Source organism: Lithobates pipiens, unplaced genomic scaffold (assembly GCF_037356315.1).
Source record: "Lithobates pipiens isolate NorthernLeopardFrog02 unplaced genomic scaffold, aLitPip1_a1.2 Scaffold_8, whole genome shotgun sequence".
NCBI classification, from domain to species: Eukaryota; Metazoa; Chordata; class Amphibia; order Anura; family Ranidae; genus Lithobates; species Lithobates pipiens.
Window position 1 is genome coordinate 200,023,504 of NW_027507903.1, and position 16,967 is coordinate 200,040,470.

Below are 16,967 nucleotides of genomic sequence, written 5' to 3' on the forward strand. Positions count from 1 at the left end.
GACAGACTGTTGTGAAAGACAGTCAGCCCTACAGAAATAAAGTATTTTCTTTTTTTTTTTTTTTGTTTTAAATCAATAATCCACAAAGTAACACTGTTTCATTAAAAATTAGAAACATATACACTGTATTTGTACATACCTTTATGAATTAACTGTTCAAGGGCTTCACATTGACCAAACTCAGCAGCTACTCCCAGTGGTGTGACTCCAAAGCCATCCCTAAGACTGACATTTGCACCATTCTTTATGAGTAGGGAGATCAGATCATTGCGTCCCTGCTTTGCTGCTTCATGCATTGCTGACCAACGCCTTACACATGGTTGGTTAATGGTGCAATTGTAACTTATTAGAGTAACCACCATATCATAGCTTCCACTCCTTACAGCTGGAAAGTAAAAAACAACAAAATACAAATATCAAATACAAACACAGAACCATTTCACCGCATCCAATTCTCACAGCAGGAGATGGAGCCGGTTCACATATCTCCGCAGTGGCTCTGGTGCAATTTGCACAGGAGCACCGTGTGTCTTTTGGTCCATTTCAGATCTGAATTCAGCCAAAAATTCGGTCTGAAATCGGACCTGAAATGGTGAACGAGGACTCCCAGACTCCTGCTGTGAGCCGCTGCATGCTCATATGTGAATCCGGCCTAAAAGGAAAAAAAAGGCCTGATGCACTGAAGTATCAGTTCTAAGGCACAATTTACTATAGTGGAGTAAAACATATCTTTAATGTGCTTTTTTTGTGTTTTAGTGCATGTCTTGCTGCATTTTTACTCATACTTCTATAGCTCCCAACTGTCCCTGATTTGGAACAAAGTCCCTCTGTCCCTCTTTCCTCTTCATTTGTCCCTCATGTCGGTCTGATCTATATAGTTGTATATAAAATGCACTATTTATCTTTCAAAAAATGTTCCCCAGTGCTAAACTTTTCACCTAGTTTCTAAATGGTTGCATTTATGAATTTTAAAAGCAAATATAAAGGAATAATAGTAAAAAAAAGTACTTGTGGGTTTAACCAATAATGTTTTTGTACAATTCTCCTTTAGGGGGGCTGTGCCCCTATATGTTATTATATTCACACATTCATTTTGTCTATAAGGCCCCTTTCACACAAAGGGTCTGATCAGGTCCACCTGTCAGTTTTGTAAATGTACAGAATTTGCTAATAGGGAATAATAGGGAATATGAGAATCTCATTCTCATCTCAGAAAGTTGGGAGGTATGTATTTGGCCTTAGTAAAGTGTAGCATATGTAGTAAAACATGCATTACACCAAGTATTTTACTGTTTGCATCTGTCCTTTGTAAAATTTTCAGAAAGCATTTAGGTGTAGAACATTATTAGGCCCCTTTCACACGGGGTGGACTCTGTTATGATCAGCAGGAGATCTGTGGATGACAGGACCGTGACTGCTCAGATCTCCCTCTGTTTTTTTTAGCAGGCCGGACCACAAGTCTGTTTACACCCACCAGTCCATAGGAGAATAGAGGGTTCGATCGGGTCCCCCTGAAAAACTGACAAGTGGACCTGATCAGACCCTTCGTATGAAAGGGGCCTTATAGACAAAACGAATGTGTGAATATAATACATCTAAATCAGACCATTCTGGGCTAAAACAATAATATGGATACAATTATCCCTAGCAAAATACAGTATGTATTAGGGCAGGGGTAGGCAACCCCCAGCACACAAAGCCTATTTTGCCAGCACTCAACTTCCTCGCCATCAGCAGAGCCGTGCAGGGAAGTGTCAGTGAGACACTTATGCATTCCAATTTCAGAATTCTCCACACCGCATCTGTACTGAGGGGGAGGCACTGCGCCTCCACACATTGTAAAAAATACTTTAGCAGCGATCATCAGTTTTTGTGATGGGGAAGATCACTCGGTTGCCACTGCCAATATCAGAAAGAAGGGATTTCGCTGTGATTGAGAAAACCACAAATCAGGTGACAATTTGTGGAATTACTGTTGAGCTTCTGGGAACTTTGTTGAAATTATTCCTGAACCTTTGCGTCACTTACTACTGAACCCCGGCACTCTGTGTCCCTTTAAGCCACAGAAAGTATTCAGCGCAATGAAAATCACACCCAACCACTTTTTCTCAGCTGCGGGGGCCCAACTTATGATCCTGCACATAGGCCTACTGCTTTCAGAAAATGCCCCTGACCTGAGCTCATCATTGAGCATCCATTCCATATGCTTGTATGTGACATGAGGTGGATCAGCAGGATGAGTGTGCCAGGACAGGTAGATGTGTCTCATCTCTGCTTCCTTTCACCACTCTGCATATCACGCAGATCATAGATGAGACGAGGGTACAGCAGTGGAGCAGATGAGAACAGGTTACTGCGGTGGGGAAAATGAGAAGGAAGGGGATCAGAGGTGGAACAGAAGAGCAGGAGGGTACAGCGGTGGGGCAGATGTGCAGGGAGGTACAATGGTGGAAGAGCTGAGAAAGGGGTTCAGCAGTTGGACAGAAGAGCAGGGGGGTACAGTGATGGGCCAGATGAGCATTGGGGTTCAGTGTTGGGGCAGAAAATCAGAGGGGTAGAGCAGTGGGGCAAATGTGAAAGGAGATGTATTGGTGGGGCAGATGAGCAGGGGGTTACAATGGTGGGGCAGGAGAGCAGGGGGAACAGTAGTGGGGCAGAAGAGCAGAGGGGTACAGAGGCAAAACAGATGTGCAGGAGGTACATTGGTGGGGCAGATGAGAAAGCGGGTTACAGTGGTGCGGCAGATGAGCAGATGGATTCAGTGTTAGGATGGATGAGAAGGTGATTCAGTAGTGAGACATAAGAGCATGGTGATACGGAGGTGGAGCAAATGTGCAGTGAGGTACAGTGGTGGGACAGAAGAGCAAGGGGGTACAGTGGTGGGGTAGATGTGCAGGAGGTAGAGTGGTGGGAGGGATTAGAAGGAGGTTCAGCAATGGGACAGAAAAAGCAGGGGGGTAAAGTGATGGGACAGATGAGCGGGGGTTACAGTGGTGGGACAGATGAGCAGGGGGGGGGGTTCAGTGTTGGGCCAGATGAGTAGGGGGTTACAGTAGTGGGAAAGATGAGCAGGGGGTTCAGTGTTGGGGCAGAGGAGAAAGGAGGTACAATGGTAGGACAAATGAGCAGGGGGTTACAGTGGTGGGGCAGAAGAGCAGGGGGAACAGATGTGTGTACAGTCGTGAGGCAGATGAGAAAGGGGTTTACAGCGGTTGGGCAGATGAGCAGATAAGTTCAGGGTTAGGACAGATGAGAAGATGGTTCAGTGGTGAAGCAGATGCATATAGAGGTACAGTGGTGGGGCAGATGAGAAAGGGGGAACATTGGTGGGACAGATTAGCAGGGGGTTACAGTGGTGGGACAGAAGAGCAGGGGATTACAGCGGTAAGGCAAATGTACAGGGGTTACAGTGGTGGATCTGATGAGCAGGGGGGTACAGTAGTGGGGAAGATGAGTAGGGGGGTGCAGTGGTGGGGCAGATGAGCGGGGGGTACAGTGGTGGGGCAGATGTGCAGGGTAGTACAGTGGTGGGGCAGATGTGCAGGGGGGCAGTGATCTGAGGTGTGAAGGTACATGAATTGTGGCTCATCTGAGGTGTGAGAGTGCAGGATGTTAATTTCTCACTACTTAAAGCGGAGGTCCACCCTAAAGTGGACCTTCCGCTCATCGGAACCCTCCCCCCCTCCGGCGCCACAATTGGCACCTTTCAGGGGGGAGGGGGGTGCAGGTACCTGTACAGTACAGGTATCTGCACCCACTTCCGGGATAGCTCTCTGCGGAAAGGGGCGTAGATTACGCCCCTTTCCGAAAGTCCCCCGCTGCCTGCTGGGAAACACACAGATCCCAGAGGCAGCGGGTCCATCCTTATTGCGCAGCGCGACTCACGCATGCGCAGTAGGGAACCAGGAAATGAAGCCGAAAGGCTCCACTTCCTGATTCCCATACCCAAGATGGCGGCGGCAGCACCCGAGAGATGATCGAGAGATCGGCTTCGGGTGCCGACATTGCGGGCGCGCCCTGACAGGTAAGTGTCACTATTTTAAAAGTCAGCAGCTGCAGTATTTGTAGTCGTTTAAGTCGTTTACAGCATTTACTTTATAAAAAATCCTTTTCATGATTGAGAGTGTGAAGTTGACATTTTTTGTTATAAAATTGGCACGCTCAATTTCTTTGAAAATAAATTCGGCACACTGTGCTCAAAAGGTTGCCTACCTCTGTATTAGGAAATATAGCATGGATTCTATTTACATATTTTTATTTGTTTGTAACGTTATTGTAGCAAATCTTACCAATTAGAAGTGGTGACTCTCCTCTGCGGTTCTTGGTGTTTGGCCAAACTCCTTTCTCTAGCAGTGCCTTCACATTTTCCACTAGTCCAGATTTTGCAGCAAGTGTAAGTGGTGTTTCACCATCATTAGTCTTCTGCTCCCACTGCGGTTTATATATGGCTATATGAGTACAGCTAATTACTTTCTAGTATTAAGCACAGAATGCTGTGGTTGACAGATTTAGAAGATTATAGACTTTGTCATTCATATTTGTAACATATAATAGAATACCACTATAAAAATCTCTTTGTGAAATAGGCATGCACAATGACATCTACCATTGAAAAATGGATCCTCCTTAATAGCAGTTTTTAATTGTATTAATTAGTTTAAATCAAGTTACTTCATGAAGCCAAATATATCAATTTTCAAGTTTGTAGAAGGTGGCCTTGCTAGGGGGAATGATGTGACACAGAGACATAAGAATATATGGTATATGTAAGTATATCAGTTATGGTGGACTAACCGCTTAGGCCTGGTTTACACTGATGAGATTTCAGATGCGAATTGGGTTGCATTGAATTGCATTAAAATGGAATTTCCAATGGTGACTGTTCACATCAATGCAGCACAGTTGCAATGCGACTTTGGCAAATGGTCCTGTGATACTTTGGCACGATGCAGTGCGATTTTGTCATTATAGACTTCAATGGAAGTGCATCAAAATCGCATCTACATTCGTTATTGTTTAATTCATTTTTGTATACAATTTTTGCCGGTTGTTAGGAGCAGGCACCTGCTGGCATCCTACCAATCACTGACAGTGATGACAGGTGACGACACAAGGGGCGGTTTTCCAGGTGACGTCATCGGATGGCCATATCCAATGGCTATATAAGAAATGGCAGATGGCAGGAGACAACACGAGGAAGACAGCAATAGAAGATAATTTTTTGTTTTTTAGCCGGTTTAGCGGCGAGAAAGAAGAGAGCACAAGGAGAAGACAGCTCAAGGAGAAGACAGCTAAAGGAAAAGACAGCACAAACAGAAGACAACTCAAGGAGAAGACAGTTGGAGCTACGATGGGACATTTTACATTTTTAATAAAGGACGTGTCAAAAACCATCTCTTGTTTTTTTAACACTTCACTACTTTTTGGGATGAATGGGGGGGGGAAACTGGGGCCCCCCACAACCCTGGTCAGTGGAGACCCTTGTCCCCATCAACAGAGCCCCCTGCCCCAAAGCACCTCGCTTGTCCCCTCCCTTACCTGACCTCCTGGGCTTCATGTTTGGATAAGGGTCTGATATGAATTTTGGGGGGGCTCCACGCCATTTTTGCACGGGGGGGTGACCCCTCTGAATCTATCCTAGACCAGAAGGGCCTGGTATGGACCTAGGGGGGACCCCACTCCGTTTTTTTCATGATTTATTTTTTGCCGGCAATTTTTTTTTTTTTTTTTTTACATACAGCTGTCAGCAGGGAATCCCGCTGACAGCTGATGATTTATCGGTTGTTAAGAACGTGGTGGCCAGCTTCCTGGCCAAGTCCTTAGCAACCAGCAATGTACAATGTGTTTACAGTGTGTTTAAAGTGGAGTTCCACCCACTTTTGAGAGGTGGTCTTAAACGAAAGATCACCCCTTGTTTTTGGATAGTAACATTTTTTTTTTTTTTCTATAGTACCTTTTTATGAAGTACAGCTGTACTTCCAATCCATTCCGGTCTGTGGAGCAGGACGTCATATCCTCTTCAGCGGTGAGTCCCCCGCTGTCTTCTGGGACCTGTGTGTGTCCCAGAAGACAGCTGGCCATTCACAAAGCGCAGCGTGACTCGCGCATGCGCAGTAGGAAACGGGCAGTGAAGCCACAAGGCTCCACTGACGGTTTCCCTTAATTAGAATGGTGGCGCCCGCACCGATCCGATGGACGGATCGACCTCGGGGGGCCGACATTGCGGCTCCCTGGACGGTAAGTGTCCTCATTTAAAGTCAGTAGCTACAGTGTTTGTAGCTGCTGACTTAAAAAAAAAAATTGCAGGTGGAACACCTCTTTAAAAAAAAACCTGTAAAATGCAAAATGCTTGAAAATTGCATGTAAAAACGCAAAAAGAAAAAAGAGGGCTTAAAAATACAAAACGCACTAAAAGCATGCCTGAATAACACATCAAGCGCAGCTGCATAGATGTGAACTTAGACTAAAGAATTAGTACGTTGAAATTTATTATGTTTTTGTTTTGTTTGGGGTTAGATATGCTTTAAGTCACTAGGATGGTGTGTATTTTATGCCCCTTACCATCAAGAACAATTTCTGTAATTTGCCGGACTGGTTGGACTACTGCTTCATGCAGAGGAAACCACCCATTCTCGTCAGCTTCATCCAGTGCATACTTATATTGCATGTATTTCTGGAGTTCTGTGATTTCACCTAAACACATTACACATCAGTTGAGACTCATGATTTATTGCATCAACTAGAACAATAACAACACCTCTTTCGCTTACCTTGCTTTATTGCAGCCACAATTTTGCGGTTTATCTCACTTGTTGGTACAAAGCCACTGTGAAAAAAATGGGTTATTATGTTAATTTAGTGCACCCAGGTGTTTTTGAGTAGTAAAAAAAAAAAATTATATATATATATATATATATATATATATATTGTGAGGGGTTTGCTCGGCAGCGGGTGTGTGTGACCCCCTGGATGGGTTCACAACACAAAATCAGGCACAGCAGACAGCGTTGTAGGTGCAAAAAAAACAAAAGATGCGGTTTATTTATGCTACATGCAATGAAACATATAACAGCCAAACAAAAATAAAACATGAAAATAAAACCTGGTCAGCTTGACCTCTAACTACACACTTAGATTCCCTGTCTAACAACTGAGAGCAGCCTTGTGCTGCCCCAGTCCCTGTCGTAGAGGTTTGCCACACAGGCGTTAACTCACCGCACAGAACAGGTGTCACACTCCCCAGTCTATACAACACAAAAAACTGGTTCCAGGATGGAGCATCTCCCTAAGCATGCTGGGGTTTTTTGTAGAGGTCTTAATGAGCCCACTTACTTCATCTGGGCTCATTAACTCTTCCCCTCTAATTGTAAAGGTCTGCATAAAGCCTGAATCTAGGGCACACATATTTCCCATCCTGGATACAACCAGGTGACTTTACCTGCTTGCTGCCACATACCCCCCCCTCTTGTTTCAACCTTGGGGTTGTAACACAAGCAGTCAGACACGCATGTATCCGAGACAAAGCATCCATATTCCCCATTTTAACACCAGGGCGATGCTTAACTGTAAAGTTAAATTCCTGTAGGGCCAGGAACCACCTATTTACCCTTCTATTGGTCTCCTTGTTTTGAGCCATCCACTTTAAAGGAGCGTGATCAGTCACCAGGTCAAAGTGCCTACCTAGCAGATAGTACCGAAGGGAATCTAGAGCCCACTTCACTGCTAAACATTCCTTCTCAATTGTGGCGTAATTTACCTCATGGGACTTCAACTTCCTGCTGAGGTAAATGACTGGGTGCTCTTCCCCGTTCCAGACCTGGGATAACACTGCTCCTAACCCAACGTCTGATGCATCAGTTTGTACAACGAAGTCCTTAGAGAAGTCTGGTGAGTACAACATTGGCTGGCTACATAAGGCTGTTTTTAAGGACTGAAATGCTTCTTCAGCCTCTGGGGACCATTTAACCATAACAGACTCTTTCCCTTTTGTCAGGTTGGTGAGGGGCACAGCCTGAGAAGCAAAATGGGGAATGAATCGTCGATAATAGCCAGCGATTCCCAGAAAGGCTCGTACCTGTTTCTTGCTGTTGGGACGTGGCCAACTCTGTATGGCCTCGACTTTATTGACTTGGGGTTTTATCACCCCCCTCTCAATAGTGTACCCAAGATATTTGGCCTCCTCCTGTCCAATGGTACACTTCTTTGGATTGGCCGTAAACCCAGCTTCCCGGATAGAGTCTAGGACTGCTTGTACTTTCGGCAAATGTGAGACCCAGTCTGTGCTATGGATAATCACATCATCCAGGTAAGCTGCAGCATATTTCTGATGGGGCCTCAGAATCTTATCCATTTTCCGCTGGAATGTTGCGGGTGTATTCTGTAACCCAAACGGCATTCTCTTATATTGGAATGCCCCATCTGGGGTTACAAACGCAGTTTTCTCCTTGGCCGACTCGGCCAGGGGAATTTGCCAATACCCTTTGGTGAGATCAAGAGTTGTCATATATCGGGCTGTTCCCAGCCGGTCAATCAACTCATCTATACGCGGCATGGGGTAGGTGTCAAATTTTGTAACTTTATTTAATTGTCGAAAATCGTTACAAAACCGCCAGCTCCCATCAGGTTTGGGCACTAGTACGATAGGACTGGACCAGTCACTCTGGGACTCCTCTATCACACCCAATTCCAACATCCTTTGAACCTCCCCACGTATTGCCTCCCGTCAGGCCTCTGGTATTCTATAAGGTTTTAGTTTTACCCTTTCTCCTGGCGGGGTGATAATGTCATGCTCTACGCCAGATGTTTGTCCCGGAAGCTCAGAGAAAATCTCTTTGTTACGAAGTACAAACTCTTTAACCTCCTGTTGTTGGGCTTTCGATAAGGTGTCTGCTATTCCAACCTCAGGAACTAAGCAATCAGGCTGTACTTGTGACAAAGTCTCTGCGACTAGGGATTCCCTATCCCTCCAGGCTTTCAGCAGATTGACGTGATAGATCTGCTCCGGCTTTCGCCTTCCTGGCTGTCTAACCCTGTAGTTCACCTCACTAATTTTTTCAATTACTTCATATGGACCTTGCCATTTGGCCAGAAATTTGCTTTCAACCGTAGGGACTAGCACCAAGACCCTATCCCCCAGGGAAAAAGTACGGGTCTTGGCCCCACGGTTGTACACTCTCTGCTGTGCTAACTGCGCTTGGGTTAAATGTTCCTTTACAATTGGCATTACCTGTGCAATTCTATCTTGCATCAGGGCGACATGCTCAATCACGCTCCTGTGAGGAGAACTCTCAATTTTCCCAAGTTTCCTTGGCGATATCCAGCAGCCCTCTTGGGTGTCTCCCATAGAGCAACTCGAAGGGTGAGAAACCCATAGAGGATTGGGGTACCTCCCTAATGGCAAACATCAGATAGGGTATTAGACAGTCCCAATTCTTTCCATCTCTATCCACCACCTTCTTTAACATTTGTTTTAGGGTTTTGTTGAATCTTTCAACCAACCCATCTGTTTGGGGGTGATACACAGATGTACGCAATTGCTTCCGGATAACGGGTGGCATAGTCCAATATAACCAAAATGTACTGATGGCCCCTGGCGGACTTCATTATCGGACCTACCAAATCCATTGCGATCCTTTCAAAGGGGACCTCAATGATAGGAAGAGGTACCAGCGGGTTACGGAAATGTGGCATAGGTGCCGACTTCTGACACACAGGGCAGGAGGAACAATAATTTTCTATTTCCTTCATGACCCCAGGCCAATAGAATCTCTGCAATACCCTCTCTCTGGTTTTCTCTGTCCCCAGATGACCTCCCAGAATGTGCCCATGAGCCAATTCTAACACCAACTTCCTGTAAGGTTTGGGCACTACAAGTTGCTCAATGGTTTCTTCTGCCCTTTGAGCCACTCGATACAGCAGGTCCCTTTCCATAGTGAAGTAAGGATAAGGGCAAGTCTTATCTGGGTTCACTAACTCGCCATCTATTTTCACCACATTTTCCCGTGCCTTTATTAGGGTGGGGTCTTTTAACTGTTCTGTGGCAAAATTTTCCCGGTGAACCTCAAGATCCGAAAACTCCACAGACGGCATGTTTTCATCTGAGGATGTTGGCTCCTCCCCAGTTTCTCGAGTTTCCCCCGCCAATACTGACAAGGGAAATTCAGGAGAGTCCTCACCACTCCCAGAGGAATTCTGGTCATCTTCCTGGTTTATAGGGGCACCAGTGGGGGGCTCAGGACAATCCCAGAGTTCCCAGAATTTTGGAAAATCCCTTCCCACAATAGCATCATGTGGTAAGTGAGACACTAACCCCACCTGATGAGAGAGGTTACCTTTGGGGGTCTCAAAAAACACTGAAGTTACAGGATACTCTCGGGTGTCCCCATGCACACAAATAACAGCCACCCTGTTCTTCCCAGAGACCTCTGTAGTAACTAATTCAGCTTTTATCAATGTTACCAGGCTACCTGAATCCAGCAACACATCAACATTTCTACCATTAATACACATTTTACATAAATGTTTCTCAGGTCCCCGAATGGCAGTGCATGCAACTGTCGCAAACAGCGACTGACGTCTCTCTCTTATAAAGTCACATTGCATAGGCTCATCCACAACGGGGCAATTGGCTGCAATATGTCCCTCTTGCCGGCAGCGGTAGCAAATAATCTTTTTCACTGTCTCTTGCAGCATGGGCTTCCTGGGCTGCTCCCGCCAGACCTTAGGTAGAACCCCCACCCTCTCACTCTCTCCACCCTCACCCCTTGGAGTCATCTTACCCGCCACTGGGGATGATCTGGTCTTAGGATGGAAAGTCCGTGAGTCCCTGGAAGAGGTGGTCAAGTTCTCTGTAGCCAAGTACCTCTCAACCAGATCCACAAGTTTATCTGCATTTTCTGGGTCTCCATGGCTTACCCATTTTTGGATGGCAGTAGGAAGAGCTCTCAGGAAACGATCCATAACCACACGTTCCACAATGTTTGGTGCGGTCAAAGTCTCTGGCTGAAGCCACTTCCTGCTCAGGTGAATGAGATCATACATTTGAGACCTGGGGGGGTTTTCCAACCTGAAAAGTCCAATTATGCACACACTGAGCCCGGACGGCCAGGGTGACACCCAGCCGTGCCAATATTTCTGCTTTTAGCACCACATAGTCTTTTGCTTGGTCAGGCTCTAGGTCATAATAAGCTTTCTGCGATTCCCCAGTTAACAGAGGGGCCACCAGTCCAGCCCATTGCTCCTTAGGCCACTTTTCCCTTTCAGCAGTCCTTTCAAATGTGGTCAAAAACACCTCCGGATCATCCTCCCCAGTCATTTTTGTCAATAAACGGCTCACACCAAAGGATGCGGTATTATTGTAACCACTTGCTTCATTGGTCTGCGGACGTTGCTGTATTAATGTCTCTATTTTCTGTTGAAAACTCTGCTCTTGCTTCTGCAACAGGTCTATAAAGCGGGCTTCAGATTGCTGCTGGGCTTGTTGCTGAGCTTCCAAACTCTGCTGGTGAGCTTTCTGCTGATTTTCCAGACTCTGCTGCAAAGTTGCATTTGTCTGCTGCTGGGCTGCAAGGCTCCTTTGTAAAGCCGCATTTGTTTGCTGCTGATTTGCATTTGCTAGAGCCAGCTGTCTCAGTATCTCCTCCATGCTGGCCTTTAAAAAAAAAAAACTGCCAAAATTCTCCACCAACTGTGAGGGGTTTGCTCGGCAGCGGGTGTGTGTGACCCCCTGGATGGGTTCACAACACAAAATCAGGCACAGCAGACAGCGTTGTAGGTGCAAAAAAAACAAAAGATGCGGTTTATTTATGCTACATGCAATGAAACATATAACAGCCAAACAAAAATAAAACATGAAAATAAAACCTGGTCAGCTTGACCTCTAACTACATACTTAGATTCCCTGTCTAACAACTGAGAGCAGCCTTGTGCTGCCCCAGTCCCTGTCCCTGTTGTAGAGGTTTGCCACACAGGCGTTAACTCACCGCACAGAACAGGTGTCACACTCCCCAGTCTATACAACACAAAAAACTGGTTCCAGGATGGAGCATCTCCCTAAGCATGCTGGGGTTTTTTGTAGAGGTCTTAATGAGCCCACTTACTTCAGCTGGGCTCATTAACTCTTCCCCTCTAATTGTAAAGGTCTGCATAAAGCCTGAATCTAGGGCACACATATTTCCCATCCTGGATACAACCAGGTGACTTTACCTGCTTGCTGCCACAATATATACATATATATATATATATATATATATATATATATATATATATATATATATATATATATATATATATATATATATATATATATATATAAATTATTTTGCACATCCAAAATAGATTTTCTTATTATTATTAGTAGCTGCTAAGGAGGTAAAGGCAATCATTCACAAACCCATAAAGAACAAACTTGCAAAAGGATGTGTGAACGCACCACAATTTTAGGGTCAGGAGATAGAGGGGCAAGAAATATTAGGCGGTGATCTTGCCACTGACTATGTATCCTGACTACTTGTATCTTGACTAAGTAGTCAGTAGGAAACCCAGCAGTCTAGACAGGAATTTTATTTTGGGGTAAAATGAGACTTTAGCAGGAAAGATGCTTATTTGGACATATTTACTTCTAGACATCTGAGGTATTCTAATTTAAAATATGAATGATTGTTGAAGAACACCTGTGCCCAGTCTATGGACTTAAAAGCAGTAATAAACCCCAAAAAACAGCATTTATTATTTTGCAGCTTACCAATTCTTGTGTATACATTTTTTTTTACTTTCTTTCTTCTATTTATTCTGGTGATCCAGCCAGTAAGTCTGCAGTTTACATGGATGAGACAAACCATTTAACACTGGCATAGGTACTTAAAATAATCAACTTTTATTTTCTCACGTAAAACTTTTAACCCAAAAGGAAAAAAAAAAGTTTGCTGTAACTGATTATAAAGTGCGAGCTGGAGTTTAGCTTCAATTTGTTAGCGTATTTAAGTCTACTAATACATTTAACACCATCCCCAGACAGACAATGATGCTATCTACTGTGCCTGCTGTTCTCATTCATCCAGACTTGCGTCTCACTAACACTGGAGGTGTGTTACTGGTCAAATAACCAGGTGAAAACGGGGAAAAAAGCCAAAGAAAACAAAAATGATGCAGCCACCACATCTAATGATTGGTAAGCTGCAATATAGTGCATTTTTGGTTTTGGGTTTAACACCGCTTTAAAGTACCGTATTTGCCGGCGTATAAGACGACCTTTTACGCTTAAAAAAACTGAGCAAAAAGGAGGGGTCGTCTTATACGCCGGGTCCGCTGCTGGGATGCCTTCTGGCTGTCCGGTAATACTGTATGTAGCTTCGGCTACATACAGTATATACCACTGAACCAATCCCAGTGAGCGATGTATTCAAATGAATACAGAGCCTGCTCGGATTGGAGCAGCAATCTCTGCCAATCCGAGCAGGCTACACACAGTAGCCTGCTCCGATTGGCTTTGAGAGTGAGGCGCGGGCTGATGATGCAACAGCCTCCGCCAATCCCAGCAGGCTTTGTATTCATTAATAGAATACATTGCTCGCCATGATTGGCTCCAGCACCAGAAGGAAGAAGGAAATGGCTCCAGCAAGAACGAAGAAGAAGAGGAATATGAAGCGTCGGAAGCCTCGGAATCGGGGGTCGTCTTAAACGGTGAGTACGGGCAAAACATTTTAACTTTGCAGGTTTTTAGGGGGTCGTCTTATATGCCGGGTCGTCTTATACGCCGGCAAATACGGTATTTACATATTGTTAAGAAACGGTAAGGCCCCTTTCACACGAGGTGGGCTTCGTTGGAGTCTGCCTGCTCAGCAGACAGCAGAGAATCTAAAAATGAAATTACTGCTCTAGCCCAAATAAAATGAAAGTAGCTAACACAAATAAGGACAAAATATAAAAACAAAATGTGGAACACAGTATAGCTGTAAATAGCGACAATAGACATATAACCAGTGAAATAGATCATAAAGTGTGTGTGATCTCATCCAGAAGGATATGGGGATCATAAAAAGAAAAAAGCCTCCATATGGTGTAGATCAAAACGGATGGGTTTTATTTAAAAAGTACAAACATTGAGGAATAGATGTGTACAAAAATTATTTTGTGATCACAGGATAAAAAGCAATGTAGGGAGCTAGAGAAAGCAAATCAGACGCATTTTGTCACAGTGGACTTCAACTGGGGTACCTCTATGAGCAGTTGAAGTGAACGGGTCTGTTTACACCCGACTGCCATTCGATTCCGTCTGCCAGATAGATGGGGAACAAATCCCCATCTGTCTGTTTTTTAGTGGATATGATCCGACGTCAGTCGGTGTCAACTGACACATATCTGTTGACACCCGCCACTCCATAGAGGAGACTGGAGGGTCCGATCGGTCTGCTAGTGTGAAAGGGGCCTTAGAGAACTTTAAAAAAAGGCATCACTGACCTCTGTAGCTGCACGTATTTTGAAGTAATTTATTCTCAAAATCACAAGGACTCTAAAGTTTGGTTTCAGACAGTTTCTAACCGCTTATATACACTTATATGTGTTTACATTAGAAGGCTGCCCAGCTGCCAAGATTCTCATCTCCATAGAATCTATTTTTTCGAGCTACAAGCTTCAAGCAACACTACGCTCAGATGTGAACAGGCACAATTGAAAACCATGGGATGTTGGATAATTTTGGAGCTTTGGCCTACAAAATGCCTAGGTGCAAATGGGCGCAAAGGACAAATGCATGTACGTTGAGATTGTAACCATGCTCTTTTGCTTGTTTCTGAGATGGACCAGGGACTATAGACTAGGGATTATGGACTGTTGGATTTGTGAGAGCGTAGAGCAGTACAAATGATCGCAACCAAAATACACTGCTTGTTTCAAACAAACGGGGGAAAAGCAGAGATTCAGGAGTTCACATAGGACATCACAAGGAGGCAGGAAACCAAAGTAAGAAACTATTTTATGAATATTAGATAACAGGGCCATTAACTAGTGGATGTGTATGGATTATTTTTGGAGAACTAGGATAACAGGGCCATTAATTAGTGGATGTGTATGGATTATTTTTGGAGAACTAGGATATTGTTTAGTGTTACTTTAAAATGAGAGGACAATGGGTGATGTTTTGTTTGCATAACAATATGTGTAAAGCAGGATGTTCTTCTCCTAATTTTATCCATGCAAAACAATTCCAGTTATTTGGCACCAGAGAATGAGCTTCTAAATCTGAGACTATTCCGTGCAGCAGAGCTGGTCATCAGACATTATTGGTCTATGACACTGAATTCCTTCCAAGCCTGTATTTTTTACTGAGCTCTGGAAGATTAATTGCTGGACTATGTTTGAAACATTGCCATTATCTGAAAGCTTGTTCCATTATGTTATGGTGAGCAGCCTATCCATTCTGTCAAGAGAATACTACTGCCCTTATGTTTGCATAGGCTAAATACAAGTTATTGTTACTCAAGGACATTAAGTTAAAATAGAATAACAAGTTAATTTAAGAGACACTGTCATTCGATAAAAAAGTGTTAACAACTAAACAGTATAGGAAAGTGCATTTTTAATACTAAACTTGGCCATACACTATGCAAATTTCAGCCAATTCCTGATTAACTGGCTGATATTTGCTACATGAGTGGCCCTGACAGCTCCCTTTTGACCGACATTTAATTGAAAAATTTGAAGGATGGACATACCCTAAAGTTAAGAGATAGTGGATACAGGTATAAGTTTTGGTCAATTCATTACTCCACACCAATTTGCGAAAGAATCCCTGGAAGCTCTTTTGTATCAACCGATCCGAACATGCCACTCACTAGGAACTAATTACTAACATTTTCATGCCAACTAAACACACAATAGCGAGCGCATGGAAATCAATGATTCTTAATTTTGATGAGGTGAAACACTGCATACAAGGCACAATGGTTATTGAAAAGCTTACAGCAATTCTTAACGACACCCATGACAAATTTCTACGTGTCTGGCAGCCTTGGCTTGACCTCTTTCCACCCTCTCAATTGACTGTGTGGGTTTTGGAGCTTTGACGATATGCCACATGCTATGTCATGGAACTAGCCTCAGGTGCTTCCCTTCCCTTCTTCTCAGCCCCCCCCCCCCCTTCTTACTGGGTTTTTCCTTCTCCTTGCTCCTTTTTCTTTTCCATTTCTTAGCTGAGTAATTTGTTTCCCTTCTTTGCCTATCTGCAGGTGATCATTAGCTAGTAGTTAGATCTTCCCACTGTCTAAGAAATCTCACATAGGTTTTTGACTTGCCACAGTTTCCTAAACTAATATGTCAATGTCCTTTCTTGTGCAATTCCCTTAGAGGTTTTACCTGGTTGGAACACCATTGGGTTAACATGAATAGGCTAGACTCCATTATTCAGGTCCTTTACTTAACCTGTTAATGCAGGCTGTACGTATATATATATATATATATATACAGTGGTGTGAAAAAGTGTTTGCCCCCTTCCTCATTTCCTGTTCCTTTGCATGTTTGTCACACTTAAGTGTTTCGGAACATCAAACCAATTTAAACAATAGTCAAGGACAACACAAGTAAACACAAAATGCAATTTGTAAATGAAGGTGTTTATTATTAAAGGTGAAAAAAAATCCAAACCATCATGGCCCTGTGTGAAAAAGTGATTGCCCCCTAAACCTAATAACTGGTTGGGCCACCCTTAGCAGCAACAACTGCAACCAAGCGTTTGCGATAACGTGCAATGAGGCTTTTACAGCGTCCTGGAGGAATTTTGGCCCACTCATCTTTGCAGAATTGTCCTAATTCAGTTACATTAGAGGGTTTTCGAGCATGAATGGCCTTTTTAAGGTCATACCACAACATCTCAATAGGATTGAGGTCAGGACTTTGGCTAGGCCACTCCAAAGTCTTCATTTTGTTTTTCTTCAGCCATTCGGTGGTGGACTTGCTGGTGTGTTTAGGATCAT

At 44.0% G+C, this 16,967-nt stretch overlaps 1 protein-coding gene across 4 annotated transcripts in view; it reads right to left on the reverse strand.

Moving 5' to 3' along the window:
* Window positions 1-16,967, reverse strand: part of ASB15 (ankyrin repeat and SOCS box containing 15) — a 55,729-nt gene that overhangs the window by 17,555 nt on the left and 21,207 nt on the right. For 2 of the 4 annotated variants that reach the window (XM_077473311.1, XM_077473310.1), the window contains 4 exons: window positions 6,771-6,826; window positions 6,562-6,693; window positions 4,290-4,448; window positions 140-385 (listed from right to left, as the gene is read on the reverse strand). In XM_077473311.1, coding sequence (XP_077329437.1) covers window positions 140-385; window positions 4,290-4,448; window positions 6,562-6,693; window positions 6,771-6,826 — 593 coding nt within the window. Of the gene's footprint in view, window positions 1-139; window positions 386-4,289; window positions 4,449-6,561; window positions 6,696-6,770; window positions 6,827-16,967 lie in introns of those variants that run through there. The other 2 variants (XM_077473312.1, XM_077473313.1) reach the window with 2 other exon arrangements.